Genomic DNA, 18,324 nt, shown 5'->3' on the forward strand with positions numbered 1-18,324 from the left:
CCAGAGTCCAAGCAGCCCTCTGATGCCAGCGCCCACTGCTTTGAGTTCATGGAACCCTCTCTTTCCCAGGTCACCTCTGATGCCCTGGGGGCCAGGCCCACCTGCCCACCCTAGCTGTGACCTCATCCCCTGCCTCTGTTTGGGTAGGGGGTGGGTGGCTCAGGCTGCGCCTCAACGCCCTGTCCCGGGGCTGAGCCAGACCTGCCCAAACCTTTCCTTTTCCTCTGGCTCTGGATCTGAGCCTGCGCATCAAAGGCTCTGGTGGGAACCGGAAGGACGGATGTGATTCACTGTGACGTCTGAGCCCCTGCCCTCTGGAGCCAGAGGCTGCTCCCCTAGCCCAGGGCCAAGCAGGCTGTGAACCAGGTCAGGCCCAAAGGCCGTTCTGTGGCTTCTTGGTCCCTCTAAATCCCCGGGAAGGCAGCAGTTGCCCTCATAACCCCAAACCCAGTGATGGGAGGTGGTAATCTAAGTCCACAGACACTGAAATAAACAAAGAACAGATCACTCAGGCTGCGGTGGCTGCTCCTGGCTTTGGAATGCACTCTCGGGTCCCTCTCCCTTCCGGGCACTCACCACGGCTCCTCCCCGGGAAGCCACACAGGGAGGGAAGATCTCAGATTTATGTGCAGATTTATGTGCGTATGCTTAGGCAAGTCACTTAACTTGTCTGAGCCTCAGTTACTCAATGAGCAATGGGCATCAGGAGGGAGAAGGACACCTCCTAAGGACAAAACCGCAGGCTTGCTGGCCCATCCTGGCTCCATGCTTGGCAGCCCCAGGTGACAGCAGCTCTGGCCTCTCTCAAGGATCCCCGGTGCAGCCCCGGCCCCAGGGAGGGCCCTCCACTCACCGTCGATGATCTCCTCCTTTACTTTGTGAAGCTCTCGGACCACCTCCTCGAGGATCTCCTGTTGGCAGCAGAGAGGGGGAGCTGGTCTTGCTGGGGGTTGTGTGTCCGCAGGGGTAGGGGCACCCTGGGCCTCCCTCTGGAATCTCGGCCGTCACCCTCACCCATGCCCCAAGCCAGGGGAAGGAGGGAGTGTGAAATGGGGATGGGACCTCTGGCAGGTCCTGCTGACTCCCACACCTCAGGCACACTCTGGAGAAACCAAGGGAGGCCCTGGAGGAGACAGCCCCACAGGAGGCTGGGAGTGCCCAGAAGGGCAGAGGGAACCTGTGTCCTGATGGTGGCAGGAGCTGGGGACGAATGCTGCACGTGGGCACTCCCTTCCTCCACTTCTTTTTTTTTTTTTTTTTAAAGATTTTATTTATTTTTTTTATTTTTTCCCCCCAAAGCCCCAGTAGATAGTTGTATGTCATAGCTGCACATCTTTCTAGTTGCTGTATGTGGGACTCGGCCTCAGGATGGACGGAGAAGTGGTGCCTCGATGCACACCCGGGATCCGAACCCGGGCCACCAGCATCGCAGCGCGCGCACTTAACCACCAAGCCACAGGGCCGGCCCCTTCCTCCACTTCTGGTTCCCTGACTGACTTCTGGCAGCCACGTGGGCCCCACTGGGCCTGTCTGCCCATGCGGACCTGAGACTGTCCCCAGCCTCTGGCTCCTTCACAGCCTCTCAGGAAAGGTCACGCTCACCTGTTTCATCCGGTCCAAATCTAAGGCATCTAGGGCCATGTCATTCACACTCCCCGCCGGCTTCATCCTGGGGAGAGGACGGCAGAGTGCCGTAAAGTGGGCGGCGGAGCCTGCAGGCACCCGTCACGCTGGAGGGCTGAGCAAGGGAAGGCAAGCAGGGTGCACCAGGGCCTCCCTGCTCAGGGGCCAGGCACTGGCCCCTTCCCTTCATCCTTCAAATGCTTCCTGCTTTGACCTCCGGCCACTCTTCAGCTACTTGAAAAGGACTCTAATGCCCTGACTCTACCTCAAGAGGGTCTCAAGGATACTGTGACCATATTTCCCAACCCAAGAGTCAAGACTTGGGGTCCAACAGGGGAACCATTTTCTGACTTGGGAGCTCTCACAGATGTGGCAATGCGAGCAGACAGCGTTACCCGTCACATGCTGCCTCCCCCGGAAAGACAATGTCGATAAGCTACTCCTCTGTGGGGTCTACGTTCCCGGCTAAACTGAGCCTTGGGGAACAGCAGGAATAATGACATTACATACAAAGCGAAATTGCAACAATCGTACAGTAAAGACTCATCCTCAAGGCACCCACTTCCAACACAACCAGTGTCCTGGGGCTGGTAAGCGGCTATCGTGCGTAACCGCGTCTTCAGGAAACATCCTTGCTGTGGTTTTGCTCTTTTGAGGCAAAGGTTTCAGTTTCACGGAAGACTGTACTTCTTCGAAAAGCTTCTAAACTAAGGTTAGCTGGTTTGAAATTTAATGTCTCTTGCACATGAATCATCCCTGGAAAATCTTTGCAAAATGCTAGTTTAACCACCTGGCCTTTTAAAACAGGACCACGGTGCTGAAGGGCACGCTTTCTGGATCTAGTTTCTCTGCCCACATGGAGAGAACGCCTGGAGCCTGTGGGTTAGGGAAATGACGTGAACCGAGCCAGTGACAGGGACTCTGGATGTGACGGCTGGCGGACACACACTGACCTGGCAGGGACGGCACGGCCGCAAGGGGTCATGGTACAGATTAGGACCATCTGGTGAAATCGGGGACCGCTTTCCACAGCTAAGGAGAATAAGCATGAACACCAACATGCTGGTGCAGCCAGAGCAGAAAACGGTGTGGAGGTTCCTCAAAAAAATTAAAAACAGAACTCCCACAGGAGCCAGCAACCCTACTCCTGGGTATATATCTGAAGGAGATGAAATCACTATCCTGAAGAGACACCTGCCCACCCCATGTTCACTGCAGCATTATTCACAACAGCCAAGGTACAGAAACAACCTGAGTGTCCACAGATGGATGAATGGATAAAGAAGATGTGGTGCAGACATATGATAGAATAGTACTCAGCCATGAGAAAGAAGGAAATCCTGCTGCTTGTGACAACATGGGTGGACCTTGAGGGCATTAGGCTAATTGAAATAAGCCAGACAGAGAAAGACAAATACCACATGATCTCACTTATATGTGGAATCTAAAAAAGCCATACTCATAGAAACAGAGTAGCCTCGCAGCTGCCAGGGGCTAGAGGGTCGGGGAAATGGGGCAAGGTGGCCAAAGGGTGCACACTTCCCGCAATAAGATGAATGAGTTTGGGGGGTGTGGTGCACAGCATGGGGACTAGAGGTAACTATACTGTACTGTGGACTTGAAAGTAGCTGAGAAAGTAGATCTTGAAAGCTCTCACCACAGACATACAAAAAAATGTAACTATGTGAGGTGATGGCTGTGTTAAGTAACCTTATTGTGGCCATCATTTCACAATATATACATTATCCAATCACCATGTTGTACACCTTAAACTTACACAACAGTAGATGTCAATTATATCTCAATAAAGCTGGAAAAAACCACGTCGAGTGCTATATAATGTTAGTTGTTCAGTGCACAAACTTGGATAAAAAAGACAAGAACAATGAAGTGCTCCCGGCATCCCTCCTGGGTGAACTCAAGAGGCAAAACATGGTCCTGAACAAGTCTGTAAGTAATTTTGGGTCCCGATGGGGAGAGAGGGCCAGCGCAAGGCCCCCGGGTCGGTCACATACGTCCTGTCGGTTTGAGACCCTGTTCCAGCGGCGGTCTTCTGGGTCACCTGGGCAAACCGCTTCCCCTCTCTGGCCTAAGTTCTCCCCCTCTGCACACCCGATGGTAACCCCCACACGCTCTGTGAGCTCTGCAAGGCCACTGCCTGAGAGGGACTGTTGCGACACGCCCCCTTTGGAGCCATCTGTGAAACCAGAGAACAGATTGTCTCCGAGTTGGAGAGCCCCATTCCGAGTGGGAATGCCCTTGACAATGTTCTTGCTCTGTGAGGGACGCTTGGCCACTCAGAACTTGCCAGCCCATCTTACTCCACCAGCAGGAAGTGTCAAGAGAGCTGCAGGCTCAGCCCCAGCCACCTTGCCTCCTCCGGGGCCCCATTTTTGCTCCTGTCCCACTCCGGTCCACCCCCCCTTCACAGCCAGAGCAACCTGCCCAAAGCCCTCATCCATCATGGCACCCTGTACATAAAGCTCATGGACTGGGCCCTACACACAGATAAACCCAAATCACGTGACTCCTTCCTATCTCTCTAAACTCACCTTCCTCTACTCTCCCCCTCTACCACTCTCCAGCCACACTGGCCTGCTTTCTCTTCTTGGAACTTGCCAGGTGGTTACAGGCTCAGGGCCTCAGCACTTACATTCCTTCAGCTTGGGAAGCCGTCCCCGCAATCACTGCAGGTCAGGCTCCTCCTCATCCCGGTCAGCGCAGACGCCACTTCTGAGAGAGGCCTGCCCCAGCCCCCACGCTAAAGCACCTCTGTCCCTGGCACTGTCTACCATGTGACCCACTATGTCTTCTCCAGAAGACATAGTGACCTCTTAGAACCCACGCTGTCTAATCTATGGGCCTTTCCAACAGAAAAATGAGCTCCTTGCAGGCAGGGACCTGCAGGACCCATCTCAGACCTTGGCTGACCACAGGCCCTCGACAAATCCTGGCTGACTGCCAAGACCTCCTCATCCCTGTCCACCCGCGTCTGCCATCACCATTCCTGCCAGGGCCAGGCCAGAGCTCTCTCTGCTCATCACCTTGTTTCACTTTGCAAGACCAGGCTCAGATGCCACCTGCTCTGTGATAAGAGCTGTTTCCTTTCAATTTGTGGTGAGCATTGCTTAGTACGGGTTCTGGAGGCCTGCAAATTCAGGCCACACTTGGCCTACGGTTACTATGTATCTGTTTGTCTCTGACTTTTTGGGCAACCTCAGTTTCAAACATCCCATCCTGTTACCACACCAGCTTTTGGTTTGGGAAATATGGTCAGTGTATCTCTGGGGAAAACTGGCTCTGTGTGCTGTGTGCAGAGGAAGGAGGGGAGGCAGGGTGCTGGGACAGTCCCAGGATCAGTCGAACTGTGAGATGCAGCTATGGCCAGTGAGCACTTCCTGCGTCCAGCTGTTGTCCACACAACTGTTCTGTGAGGCAGGGATTAACAGACCTTCTTAGAGGGTGGGGTGGAGGCTTGGAGAGGTCACCTGGCTTGCCCAGTGACACAATTCGTGAGTCTAGAGCTGGGATTCCATCTCAGCTCCACTTCACAGCCTCTTTGGATGGGTCACGCCCCTCCCCAGGCCTCAGTCTCTCCCTCTGAGACGAGAGGAAGGAGCGGCCCACACTGTCCCTGAAGTGCCCCCAGCCCTACCTTTCCCCAGGGCTGAGAGAAGAACAGATCCCCCTTCCCCAGAGCAAACTGTTAGATGACAGGACTTGGGCCGGGGTCCGGGGGTGTTAGTCACGGGCAGGGGACAAAGGAGGCCCCAGAGATGGGGTTGTTCGGTACCTAGAGTGAGGCTGCGACTGAAGGGGGCTCTTAGCTTCGGGGCTCTTTGCCACAGACGGGGTTCTACGGCAATGGAATGAAACAGACATGTGAATTGACGCTGTCACCCGCCTTGGCCCCACTGGACTCGCGGCTCAGGCCTTCCCAGGGCAGCTCACCTGGACAGTAACGAGGACACGGGTTTCTCCACCGAGTTGCTCCGCTCCCAGGGCTTCCGGCCAGCCTCTGTCAATTCATTTCAGGGATGAAGAGCCTCAGAGCTGAGAGGACGCTCGGTGGCCACCCCGATGCCCTCAACGTCCCAGGCAAGAGGCCCCATCAATGCTGGGGGTGCAGAGCTGCCCCGTCAGGAAGGTCTGGTTTGAGCGGAGCTGAAACCTGGCTCCTTCCTCTCAGGCCCCCTTTGGCCCAGGCAGCCCTCGCAGGGTGGCAGACGGCACTGCAGTCACGCCGTGTTCCCCCACTCAGGGCACAAGCTCCCCTTCCCTGGACCCAGCTGACCTTGATCTGTGGCCTGCTTCTGAGTCCTCTCACCATGGTTGGGTCTATCCTTGGAATGTGAACCAACTGGTCAGGGAACCTCTTAACTAGGACTTCTAGAATCAACCTGTGACTCCAGCAATGGGCTGAGCAGGACAGAGGAAGCCCCTCACCCTGGACACTCTCAGTCAGTCTCAGGTCCACACTGCTTTTGGGGGCCAGGCCCCAGTGGCCCCATGAGCACCCACGGTCCACTGACTCCGTGGTCTTCCCCACACACTGCAGCTGGCTCCTTCCCACCCCGGGCTTGAAAGATGGTTTGTCTTTCCTTTTTCTTTTTTAAGTTAAGTGGTATTAAATTATATTTCCTTTTATTTCAAGAGATTTGTTGAACTTAACTGAATTCAATGATTTTGCAGATGAGCAGAGAGGCAGAAGGAAACATCCCTAAGGGCAGCAGGACAGCGGGCCGCCCCAAACTGACCCTGAGACTCTGCAGGCCAACTGCAAGTCTCTTCAAAGCCACCCCAGGGGATACACGCTGGGCCTGCAGGCAGGAGAGCTGGGACCACATCCACGTTCCAGACATGTGGGCTTCAGCAAACCACTTAACCACCCTGAGCTTCAGCCTCCTGAACTGGGAAAACACCCAACCCATCCACTGAGACGGGAGGTGTTCACGCGGTCAGGAACCCACGGCAGCACTGTCTGAGAAGCAGAGGGCCCGGAGTGCGGTCTCTCGAGGGAGGCAGACACCAATGGAGCATTAGGATGCAAGGCCTGTGCAGGCGTGGAGCTACGCCCCAGTGAGACAGCCAACAGCTGGCAAGAGCCTCCCTCTGCTGGGGTGGGGCAGCCTATTTCCTCTCTGCCTCTCCCCATGGTGCTTAAAAGCACAGGCCTGCCTTGGAGCAGACACTGAACAAATGTTTGTTGAATGACTGAGCAACCAACCCCAGCATCGTCTTCCCACTGTACAGCCTCAAGGCACTCTTCTAATTACATCCTCGTGTCCCAGAGCTCAGACTGGGGGATTTGGGACCACGTTTCTGCTGGAGCAAGACTCACTGGTGATCACTGTAACGTCACTCATAGCTGGCATGTGGCAGGGACATGAATGCAACATTTAAACATTCCTCTTCGTTTTTTTTTTTTTTTTTGTGAGGAAGACCAACCCTGAGCTAACATCCGATACCAATCCTCCTCTTTTTTGCTGAGGAAGCCTGGCCCTGGGCTAACATCCGTGCCCATCTTCCTCTACTTTAAAGATTTTATTTATTTTATTTTTTGCCCCCAAAGCCCCAGTAGATAGTTGTATGTCATAGCTGTACACCCTTCTAGTTGCTGTATGTGGGACTCGGCCTCAGGATGGACAGAGAAGTGGTGCCTCGATGCACACCCGGGATCCGAACCCGGGCTGCCAGCATCGCAGCGCGCGCACTTAACCACCAAGCCACAGGGCCGGCCCTATCTTCCTCTACTTTATATGGGACGCCGCCACAGCATGGCTTGCCAAGCAGTGTGTCAGTGCGCACCCGGGAGGCGAACTGGCGAACCCCGGGCCACCAAAGCAGAGCGCGTGCACTTAACCGCTTGCGCCACCGGGCTGGCCCCTAAACATTCCTCTTCGAAGCCCTGGCCCAAGGCCAGGAACCTGAGCCCTAGGCACAATCTCCTGCCACTTGACACGTGCTGGCAGGCGAGCTCCTTCCCTCGTATAGGAAAACGAGAGAGAGCTGGATGGGTGGTCTTTACAGTCTAGCTGGCTCTGCTGCCCTGACAAGGCAGGCCATCCCCTGGGACGCCAGCACAGGCAGCCGGTCCAGCACCTCCGTGCCCCTGCTGGGGCTGTGTGAAGGCCATAGCTCAGCTTGCCTCTGGCTCCTTGAGGAGGCTTGGGGCTCAGAGGAGTGGGGCTTCTGCAGAAGACGGCAGGGAGACCCTGCTAACGCAGTCTCTCTTGTCCTCTCTGCTCATCCGTAAAGTGAGGCTGTCAGATCAGACCATCTTCCTGAAGAGCCCCTCCTGCTCTAGGATCTGGTGCCTGGTGCAGGGCAGGACGGTGCCTCTTACCTGAGGAGTTAGGCGGCTGGCTGGCTGCTCGGCTCCCTGGAGATGGAGAGGTGCTCGGCTCTTCCTAAAATGGAAAACAAAGGCTCTGCCATCAGAGTCTGCTTAGGAAGGCTGGTTGGGGGAGGGGTAGGAAACCTTCAACCAGGTCATCCAGAAAACCTGTTTTCCAAATTTTCTAATGAACATGTTACTTTTATAATAAGCAAAACAATGAATATTAACAAATGAAAACCCGAAATATTGGTGGGGAGTTGGTCTAGCCCATGGAAGTGGGGGAGAAGAAGGCTGTAGGGAGACACAGGCTCCTCACAGCAGGCCAGGCTTCCTTTACGGCCCGAAACAACCCTACCCATTACTGTCCACTTGACTTCTCATGAGCGTGACAAACGTGGCCAGAGCTCCTGGGGTGTGCCAGGGCTGTGCACAGCACTCACTGTTGTTCCCAAGGGGCTTCTGCCCCACTGTCCACTGTGACAGGAGTAGCCAGGCGGGACCCACCCAAGAGACCTCCCCTCTCCAGGCCTGCCTCACGCCTCTGTTGGCTGCTGTGAGGACCAGATGTCTGGGTGACCCTAGAGGGTGCTGGCTGCACGACTGGGTCAGGGCTGGCCTTGGGCACAGCTTATGTCCCAGAGAGCTGGTGTGGAAGGCCCCAGGCGTACTTCACTTCTCTTTCACAAAGAGGAGGGAGCAGTAAGAATCTAAGCTTATCTCTGTCCCCAACCAGCCCACAAGTTCATCGCTGTTGCAGCCAAAGAGTTCTAAAACCTAAGTCTATCCTCACCACGGCTCTGCTAAAAGCTCCCGACGTCGCCTGAGTGCTCGTGGGCGCCAGGCTTGAGCGGCGGGCAAGGCAGAACCCCAGCCCTAGCGGCCCCAGCGGCCCTCCCGCGCCTCTCACCACCACCTGCCGTGCACCCACATGAGCTGTTCTCCAAGCTCGCCCACCTCTCCGTGCCTTTGCCTACACTGCCCTCTTCACTACGCGCTCGCTGCTCGTCTCTGCCCTGCAAACTCGCGCTCATCTTTTAAAGCTCAGGACAAATACCACTCCTCCTGGGAGTCGAGGTGGGGTTCAGGGACTTCTCCCTCGACTCCCAGAGCCAAGGGGCTCCGGTCTCTGCCCTCAGCACTTTGTCAACAGCCTGTTTGTTGAGTCCTCTCCCTCAAGGATGGTGGCCATGTCCTATCCGTCTCCGGATCCCCACCACGCACACAGTGCCTGGCCCAGGGCAGGGATCCACGAAGCCCGGCAAATGCATGTCTGCTCTGCCCACGGATTAAGTTTGTGGTGATGCTCAAGTAACGGAGGTGAATAACTCAATAGTAATAAAAGCTGACATTATTACACACATGTATTTTGGAAAGATCTTTACACTATCAAGAAAATGGCATTTATTAAGTAATCAAAAATAATTAATAAAAATCCTCCCCGCATAAAGGGAAGTTATGCTTCAGTTCCAAGCAAGGAGGAAGACTGCCACAGCCCCTCATGGCACCTTCACGCAGCGGTCTGCAGCTCACAGGGGGTCTGTGTACAGCCTGCGGGCTGCCAAGCAGGCGCACCGTGGGGGCACCGTTTCCGTGCGGCAGAACTGGTCCTCAGAGCGGGAGCCTGTGGCCAGCAGATGGCAAAGCGCCCGCCTGCCTGAGCCATCTGACTCCACATTCAGGGCTCTTTCTGTCTTTTAAATGACGCTTATTTGTCCTCCTTTAGTTATAAACCTAGCACGTGTTCAGTGAAGAGAATTTGGAAAATACTGAAAAGTATGATAAAGAAAGAAGCCCGCCTGTGTCCCCGCCCACACCGCTCTCGCTCAGGTGTGCAGAGCTCTCCTAGCCCCTGCTCTTGCAAGAGGCTCGTCCCGGGTGTGGGAAGGGGCCTCCTGACTGCATGTGGGACCAAGGCAAACTAGCAGTGACCAGGAAGCCTATTAAAAAAGGAAAGAAAAGAGGCTGGCCCGCTGGCGTAGCGGTTTAGTGCACGCACTCCACTGCGGCGGACTGGCATTCGCTGGTCCAGTTCCCAGGCGTGCACTGATGCACTGTTTGTCAGGCCATGCTGTGGCAGGCGTCCCATATAAAGTGGAGGAAGATGGGCACGGATGTTAGCCCAGGGCCGATCTTCCTCACACAAACACACAAAAAATAAAGAAAGAAAGAAAGAAAGAAAGAAAAAGAAAAAGTGGGGGCAGAGGAAAGAACACCCTTAGGGTTGAAGGTTTCTTCCGGAAGTCCCTGGGATTCGAACCCACTCTTCTTGGAGCCTGCGTGGACGGGGGCTGGGAAGCACCAGCAGCTGCCTGAGAAGCACCGGCGCTAACTGGAGAGCTCTGATGCTGCTGGCCGAAGCGAGGCCACAGCCTTCCGGTACCTGGGATTATCATGTGCTCCCGGCCAGACAGGCCTCTGCACTTTTAGAAACTCGTGGTGATGGGGCCGGCCTGGTGGCGCAAGCGGTTAAGTGCGCGTGCTCCGCTGCGGCGGCCCGGGGTTCGCCGGTTCGGATCCCGGACGCGCACCAGAGCACCGCTTGTCAAGTCATGCTGTGGCGGCGTCCCATATAAAGTGGAGGAAGATGGGCTAGGATGTTAGCCCAGGGCCAGTCTTCCTCAGCAAAAGAAAACAAAAAACAAAACAAAACAAAACAACAAACCAGAGGAGGATTGGCAGATGTCAGCTCAGGGCTGACCTTCCTCACCAAAAAAAAAAAAAGGAAACTCGTGGTGAGTTAGTTGGATGAACTCCATACTCAGCGCAAGGCATGGGGACAGTGGAATCCTGAGGCCTGGCTCTCACAGGGCTTAGGATCCAGCAGGAAAGACCGAGTCTGAACAAGAGAAACACATGTGCTGAGGGCATGAGGAGAAGAATGGGGTGGGGGCTAGGGATCAAGTACGGGGGAGGCTTACCTAGCCCCGGTGTCTGGGAGGCTCTTTTTCAGGGAGTAATGTTTATGCAGAGAAGTGCAGGGTGAGGAGGAATTAGCTGGTGGGGCCGAGGGGATGGCACATGCCCACGTGTGGGGATCAGAGGAAGGGAAAATGGGCTGGCAGGGCTGGAGCCCAGGGGTCACCCCAGGTTAGCCTCACCCTGCTGGTGGGGGAGATAAGTCAGTAAGTGTGTACTGGTACCTGGTGGTTGTACTACTTCTGTCTCCTCCTGCCACTGAGATGTAACCTGTATGCCATTTCTAGTTAAGGTCTAAACTTAGCAGTTTCAATAGGAGTCTATTTTTATAGAAAAAACTTAGAGGAAAAGAGAATCAGCCACCCTAAGTGGAGCTGATGCCTGGAGCTAAGTGCGGCCAGACTGGGCTCCAGGACGCCCACTAAAGACAAGAGCGCGAGTCCTGCCTCCTCCACCCAGCTCACCGGCAGCTCCTGCTGGAATCGATGGACTCAAGTGGAGTCTCTAAGAACAGACAGAATTTGAAAATAAAAACCGCCCTGGTCTTGCAGCAGACATTCCCTACTGTGAGCGCACTCTCTGACCTCCACATCCCTGAGAAGGCTGGGGTCTGTCTGTGTGGTCCCTCTGTGCCTGCCAGGCTCCAGCCTTTTCCCTCACGGCACCCCTGGGCTGGACTCTGCTTCTCTGTCTTACCTGACTCCCGGGCAAGGCTGTGCACTCCAGAGCAGAGCAGTGTCTGCCAGACACTCAGTGAGCGCAGGCCTGCCAACGGTGCTGTGGTGACTGTGGTGACGGCGTGAGGGGTCCACTGGCGCTCCTGTCCCGTCCCTGACCCCTCCTGCCCTCCCCACCTTCCCACCCCGCATGTCCCCCTGCCCTCCTTTAAATCACCCAGGGAAGTATCTGTCACACGTATGTCCAAACCAGGTGCATCTCGGTGCCCCAAGGCCTGGCATGGGGCCAGAGAGCCTTCCTGGTCTACTCACACTGGTGAGGTGGGCGAGGGGTGGGCTTTGCTTACCGTTTGGCTTTCATCTTCCTTTTTATCAGCCGGCTTGTCTGTTTGGGAGGCTGCTTTTCTCCTAACACAAGGAGAAAGAAGACAGACATCAGCTCCTGAAGGTGTTCACACTGATGTCTCCTGTGCCGGACACAGCTTGGTCCTCAGAGGTTCCTGTGCTGGGATCTGACCCTTATTTTGAGTGAAGGAGGCAACTTGTCCAAGCCCCTGTCTGGTCCATGGCAATGCCTGGCTGAGTGTCCAGGCCTTCTGTGCTCGTCCCATGACCGCAGACAGAAAAGTGGCCCAGGCAGAGAGGAAGGGGCCTGGGGGACACTGCCATCTCTGTTTACAGCACCTGAGGGCTGGAGGACGTTGGTTTGCGCCCTGTCCAGGTTCCCTAGGGGGCTGGGCGTTGGCTGGGTGGCAGCTGTTCTTGCAGGATGCTCAAGGCCTGGCCACGTGGGACAGGGAGAGGTGCCCCTCTGGGCTGCAGTCTGTCACAGGTCGGGGCTGCGGGAGCATCCCGTCTGTAGTCTGACTGTCTTGGGTAAGCCCACCCCACCACTTTGTGGGAGGGGGGAAGAAACCTTTCTCTCTTATCCTAAAGCTCCTCCTATCTTGGAGCTCAGTTACCCAGCCGCACCCTCCCCAATCTGGAACACCAGCAAGAACCTGAATAAGCTCAAACTGATGCCCTATAGTCAATTCATGCCTTTCCCCCACAGGTAAGAAGTCTCTTTCTGGGCCGGCCTGGTGGCGCAAGTGGTTAAGTGCGCGCTCCGCTGCAGCAGCGGCCCGGGGTTCGCCGGTTCGGATCCCGGGTGCACACGGACGCACTGCTTGGCGGGCCATGCTGTGGCGGCGTCCCATACAAAGTAGAGGAAGAGGGCCGGCCCCGTGGCTTAGCGGTTAAGTGCACGGGCTCCGCTGCTGGCGGCCCGGGTTCGGATCCCGGGCGTGCACAGACGCACCGCTTCTCCGGCCATGCTGAGGCCGCGTCCCACATACAGCGACTAGAAGGATGTGCAACTATGACATACGACAATCTACTGGGGCTTTGGAGGGAAAAATAAATAAATAAAATCTTTAAAAAAAAAAAAAACAAAGTAGAGGAAGATGGGCACAGATGTTAGCCCAGGGCCAGTCTTCCTCAGCAAAAAAAAAAAAAAAAAGAGGATTAGCAGATGTTAGCATAGGGCTGATCTCCTCACACACAAAAAAATGAAAAACAAAAAAAGGGCTGGCCCTGTGGCTTAGTGGTTAAGTGCGCGCGCTCCACTGCTGGCGGCCCGGCTTCGGATCCTGGGCATGTACTGATGCACCGCTTCTCCAGCCATGCTGAGGCAGTGTCCCACATACAGCAACTAGAAGGATGTGCAACTATGACATACAACTATCTACTGGGGCTTTGGGGGAAAAAAAAAAAAGGCTCTTTCCATATACTCTAAAAACTCACACATACTTTTTGGCCTCAGTGGTCACCCATATCTGGCTAACTCTCAAATCTACACATGTAGACCCTTAACATGTCTTTGAGGATCTTCAACTCTGTGAAGCTGCCAGAGCATATGACTCTCAAAACTCAGGAGGTAAGCTGCCCATCAAGAGAGAAGCTGGCCTGATGAGTGTGAGGGGCCGCTGGCTGGCTGTCACCAGTCAAGTGACGGGCCCCACACCATAGCCACACAGGGGCCTCCTTCAGTCTTCTCATCTCAAGTAGCACAGGTCTACCCACCTATCGCTCCTCCCAGAAACCCAGAGATCATCCTTGACGCCAACTTCTTCCTCACAACAGTCAAGCCTGGTCAATTCTACCCACATTTTATTTCAAATCTGTCTTTTTCCTATCTTTACTTCCAAGACTGAGTACAAGCCACCATCATCTCTTCTGGACTGCAACAGTTTCCTCACCAGCCTGCCCACTGCCCCTGTGCCCCACAACATTCTATTCCTACCCAGAGCCAGCATTTAATCATTTAAAAATACAAAGCAGCCCAGGCCATTCCAGTCCTGTGAAGATTCAATGTGAAATGTTTGTGAAAGCGCTCAGCACAGAGCAGCTCTCAGCAATACTGATTTTCCCTCTTGGGCTCCACTGCTGGGACAAAGACTCAACTGCAGCCCTCAGAGGGAGGAGCAGAACATCTGTGAGAACCTTCATTAAAAGAATGGGCCTAGGGTCAGCCCCGTGGCTTAGCGGTTAAGTGCGCGAGCTCCGCTGCTGGCGGCCAGGGTTCGGATCCCGGGCGCGCACTGACGCACCACTTCTCCGGCCATGCTGAGGCTGCGTCCCACATACAGCAACTAGAAGGATGTGCAGCTATGACATACAACTATCTACTGGGGCTTTGGGGGGAAAAAAATAAATAAATAAAATCTTTAAAAAAAAAAAAAAGAATGGGCCTGCAAGGGCATTCTCACTGTCAACTCCATCTAACATCCATCACCAAGGGGGATTTCAAAGAGCAACTTGATTAATCCTCGCTGGGTTGTGCAAAGTACGTTTATTCTTGGTAGGGCCTTGACTCTCCACCAGCATCTGGGCGTCTCACTGGCTCCTGGCAACACCGGCTTTTTCCTGTTCTCAGGAACTTCCTCTCCATTTGGTTTAAACCATCGAAGCCAAGCTGTTATTGTTAAAGGATTAGTTTTGGACTTGGGGAAAGCGTGAGTATTTTCTTTTCGAAAAACATCTATTTTTACAGGAGGCCCCGTTCACCTCTCTGAGATGGCACCCGATGCGCTTGCACAATGAGGCTCTCTTTCAGCCTGACTTCTGGTCAATCTCCTCTGTGACCCCTGCTCTAGGCACAGTGGACGCCTCAGCCTCCCCAGGTATATTGACACTGCCCACCACACCTCTGCTCTTCTCTCTGCATGGACTGCTCTCCTCTCCCACCTCAGCTCAGAGAATTGTTCTCGACCTTCAAGGCTGAGCACATGGGAAACTTCCTCTGTGAAGCCCTCCTGGCTCTCTCCCCCAGGGAGCTATTCCCACTGTTGTGCAGCCACGGTCACCCTGCACACCTCTAGGCATTGCTGTATGACAACTGCTCACCAGTCTGTCCCCTGTCTTGGTTACCTATGTATGCTCAGGTCCAGCTGGAGGCTCAGGAAAGGCTGGTGCTGTGGATCAACCTCACTGCTCCCTCTGCACTTGTGGTGGGCTCCCTGCTGTGCTGTCCCTTGCCCTGTGCACAGAGGCCCTGGGCAGGAAAAGTGGCTCGGCCCTGCCATGAAGCGCCAGACCGGCTACGTGCACTTTGTGGGTCTCTGTTTCCCTCTTCCTCCTCGCAGAGCTGTGTGGATTTAATGAGCTGAAAACCCGAGGCACACAGCGAGTTCACACTCAGGGTTAGCGACTTGGAGGGCAGCAGGAAGAGCCCAGAGAGTGAGAGAAGACAGCAGGGTCACTGTTGGAGGAAGGCTCCTGCCATTGCTTTTCTTGGACAATAAGGAGCATTCTGACAGGTGAGGCCGGCTCCTGGGCCCTCTGGTGCCCAGGTGAGCTATGGCATCAGTAACCTAAGTCAGCGCATTCCTGCTGCCATGCGACACTTACAAGTAAAATCCAAGCTTTGCAATTCTTCTGAGAAGGAGCTGTCTGATCTCTCCACATGCTTAGGTTTCATTTGGAAAAAAAAACACACAACCACGAGCCATTGACAGGCTGATGGCCTTGGGCAAGCTAGAGCCATATCTGCTGGTGTGGATGGAGAAGTGGATGAAGAAGCCCCCGGCCCCAGAGCCCAACCGTGATGCGGATGGAACTGTTCTTCCATCTCCTAGGGCTCATGTCCTCTAGGCTCCTGCCACTTCCTAATTCCTTTTCCTGTGTCCTCCATCACAGCCCCTGGAGGACTGGCCCCCTCATAAGGCATTCACCATGCTGTACTCTGAGCAGCTCGAGCACTGGGACCACATCTTGTTTATGCTGGAATCCTAAGTGCAGGCAACACTCCTCTTTTCTCTCTCAATCTCTCTCTCTGAAATTATCTCCAAATTTCTCTCTGCTCAGGACAGGGCTGGTACGTGGAAGATGCTTCATTACACACTTGCTACACTGAAATGAAGAAGGATTTAGAGGACTCCTTTTGTCCCGATGCCTCAGATTGATCCCTTGAGAAGGGAGACCTTGATTAGCAGTTCCGCTGATTGGCTAACCCAGGTGACAACGGATTCTCTGCTCCATGCTGAGGCCCAGGCGTTCCCGACAAGAGCTGAGTTTGGGGAAGCCTAAACACCCACCTCTTGGCCAGCAGTTTGTTCATTTCTTCCATGAGGCCTCCTCCTCCACCCCCGCTGCTCGCCCGGTTGGCGTCAGACTTGGAGGTCCCGCTGGGACTGGAGCCTCCAGATGCATCTTCTGGCTAAGGGGAAAGGGTGCAGTGTTTAAGTCTGGTGTCTGTGACAGGACACTACTTGAGGGGGTGACGGGGACGTGTGTGAATGCAGACGTGTGCTTCCCATCACGGCAGTGCTGGAAGAGACCCGAGGGAAGGGTCATCTCATCCAATCTCCCCCCCCCAGAGACCAGAGCAGGACCAGGACTGGCTGGTCACACAGTTAACAGCCACTCCCCAGGTCTACTGGCTCAGTCAGGGCCCTTGCCAAGACCAGTGTAATGGGAGAGGGGAAGAGACGCAACTCTGGGAAGAAGTGTTCTTAGAACCACAGCCACACTCAGCCTATTCCAGAAGTTCCACCTTCTAGGACATTTGTGGAAGGGCTAGGGAAGAAAAGCTGAGCCTGATGGAATTGACTTCCATGACAGAACCTGGTACAGTGGAAAGAGAGATGGACTTAAATTCACAGGACCCAGGGCCCAAGTCCAAACTCTGCAACTGATAAACTGCATGACTTGAACAAATTGCTTAAACATCTGTGCTTCAGTTTCCTGAGCTATAAAGGGGGAAATATTTCTTGCCCCGCTTGTGACGGTCAATTTAAATAACTGAAACCATATAAACTTATGGTTCACACAATGCTATCTCATACGTTTTCTCATTTAACAACAATCGGCAGAGGTGTTGTCTAGGTTGGGGGAGGGCAGTGCTTTGCTCCGTGTCTTGCAGATGAGGGAAGGCTCTATCCATTGCGCAGTGAGAAACCAGTCCCCCAGCCATCCACCTGTGCCCGGGGACACTTACCCGCTGGACTCTTCTCAGCTTGGCCCCAGCCAGGGCAGCGGCCAGTCCTGACACAGAGCTCTCGTCGTGGCTGGTACCCTGGGCTCCTCCGGCTGGCAGTGGGGGTGGGGGAGGGGGGGTGGCCCCTGTGGGTGGAGGCGGGACAGGGGGTGGGGGTGGGGGTGGAGGCCCGCTACATGAGAGGGGGGCGCTGGCTGCAGATGAGGGGTGCCCTGGTGGGAGGATGGGTCCTGAAACACAACAGTGGGGCTCAATCAGTCCCCAGCCCCTAGCTGGTGCTTCCCTGGGAGGAGGGACAGAGGGCAGCCTGCTCTCTGAGGGATGAGGAACAAGGAACAGCTTAAGGTTGCCTCTTCCAGGAAGCCCCCATGGGATGCACTTGGCACTGATCTAGTCACTCCCTACGCTGGTCTCCCCAGAATTCTGGGACCTGGCCCAACCCATAAGGTCACATACTTGCTTAATACTCCTTGAGCTCAGCTAACTTTCTCTTCCTCCAATCATGGTTTCCCAGCGGGAGAGGAAGCTCTTTGGTGGCACTAATTGTACCTTTTTTTCCTTCTCTGTTCCTTCTCAGTACCTACAACCATCCTAGGCATTGGCAGAGTTGGTCGCTGAGATGTGACTGTGACTGACCCTTGGCCTTTGGGGACTGTGGCAGGTAACTGTGGGTCACAGGGCTGACTGGGGCATATGTCAGGGAGCAATGGTGAGTGCTGGGCAGTCCCCTGCTCCCTGTCCATCCCTCCAACCAACCCTCCATCCCACACTGAGCCGCCACTGTGTGCCTGGCACTGTGCCAGGCACCGGGGAGAAACGGTGCTTGTGGCCTGGTGGGGAAACAGTCAACCACTCACAGATGAATGCACAATCGTTACTGTGGCAGGCTGACAAGTGCTACCAAGAACAGGCACACAATGCCATCCTGGCACAGGGAGCACAGCTCCAACCTGGCCAGAAGCTCATGGAAGACCTTCTTAGGGAGTGCCGACTATGCTAGGGCACGACAGAAGAGCACGAGTCCAGTTCAGTGAAGGGGCAGTGAGTGCGAGGAAGGAGGAAGAGGATAGGAGGAGCCTGAGAGGCACTGGAGGAACTGAAGGGAGACACCAGGAGGGGAGGCCTAGGCAGGATGTCTGCAGTAACCAGGCCTGTGCACCTGCAGGCCTGCTAAGGAGCCCAGCTGTTCAGGAGTGATGGGGTAGGGGTGACGTGGTGTCAGGGTCAGACGTGCATTAGAAATGCACAGGGTGGACCAGAGCAGGAGCAGGAGGCCGAGAGGGGGTGGT

The 18,324-nt window shown here is 54.9% G+C and overlaps 1 protein-coding gene across 6 annotated transcripts in view; it reads right to left on the reverse strand.

The window, feature by feature from the left end:
- EVL (Enah/Vasp-like) overlaps window positions 1-18,324 on the reverse strand; it is a 161,722-nt gene that overhangs the window by 1,571 nt on the left and 141,827 nt on the right. For all 6 annotated transcript variants that reach the window (XM_087447955.1, XM_087447951.1, XM_087447954.1 and 3 more), the window contains 8 exons: window positions 17,036-17,265; window positions 16,134-16,255; window positions 11,904-11,964; window positions 7,970-8,033; window positions 5,575-5,641; window positions 5,417-5,479; window positions 1,603-1,669; window positions 854-911 (listed from right to left, as the gene is read on the reverse strand). In XM_087447955.1, the coding sequence (XP_087304081.1) occupies window positions 854-911; window positions 1,603-1,669; window positions 5,417-5,479; window positions 5,575-5,641; window positions 7,970-8,033; window positions 11,904-11,964; window positions 16,134-16,255; window positions 17,036-17,265 (732 nt within the window). The remainder of the gene's footprint in view (window positions 1-853; window positions 912-1,602; window positions 1,670-5,416; window positions 5,480-5,574; window positions 5,642-7,969; window positions 8,034-11,903; window positions 11,965-16,133; window positions 16,256-17,035; window positions 17,266-18,324) is intronic.

The sequence above is a fragment of the Ceratotherium simum genome, chromosome 24 (assembly GCF_057802395.1).
Source record: "Ceratotherium simum simum isolate JZ-2026a chromosome 24, ASM5780239v1, whole genome shotgun sequence".
NCBI classification, from domain to species: Eukaryota; Metazoa; Chordata; class Mammalia; order Perissodactyla; family Rhinocerotidae; genus Ceratotherium; species Ceratotherium simum.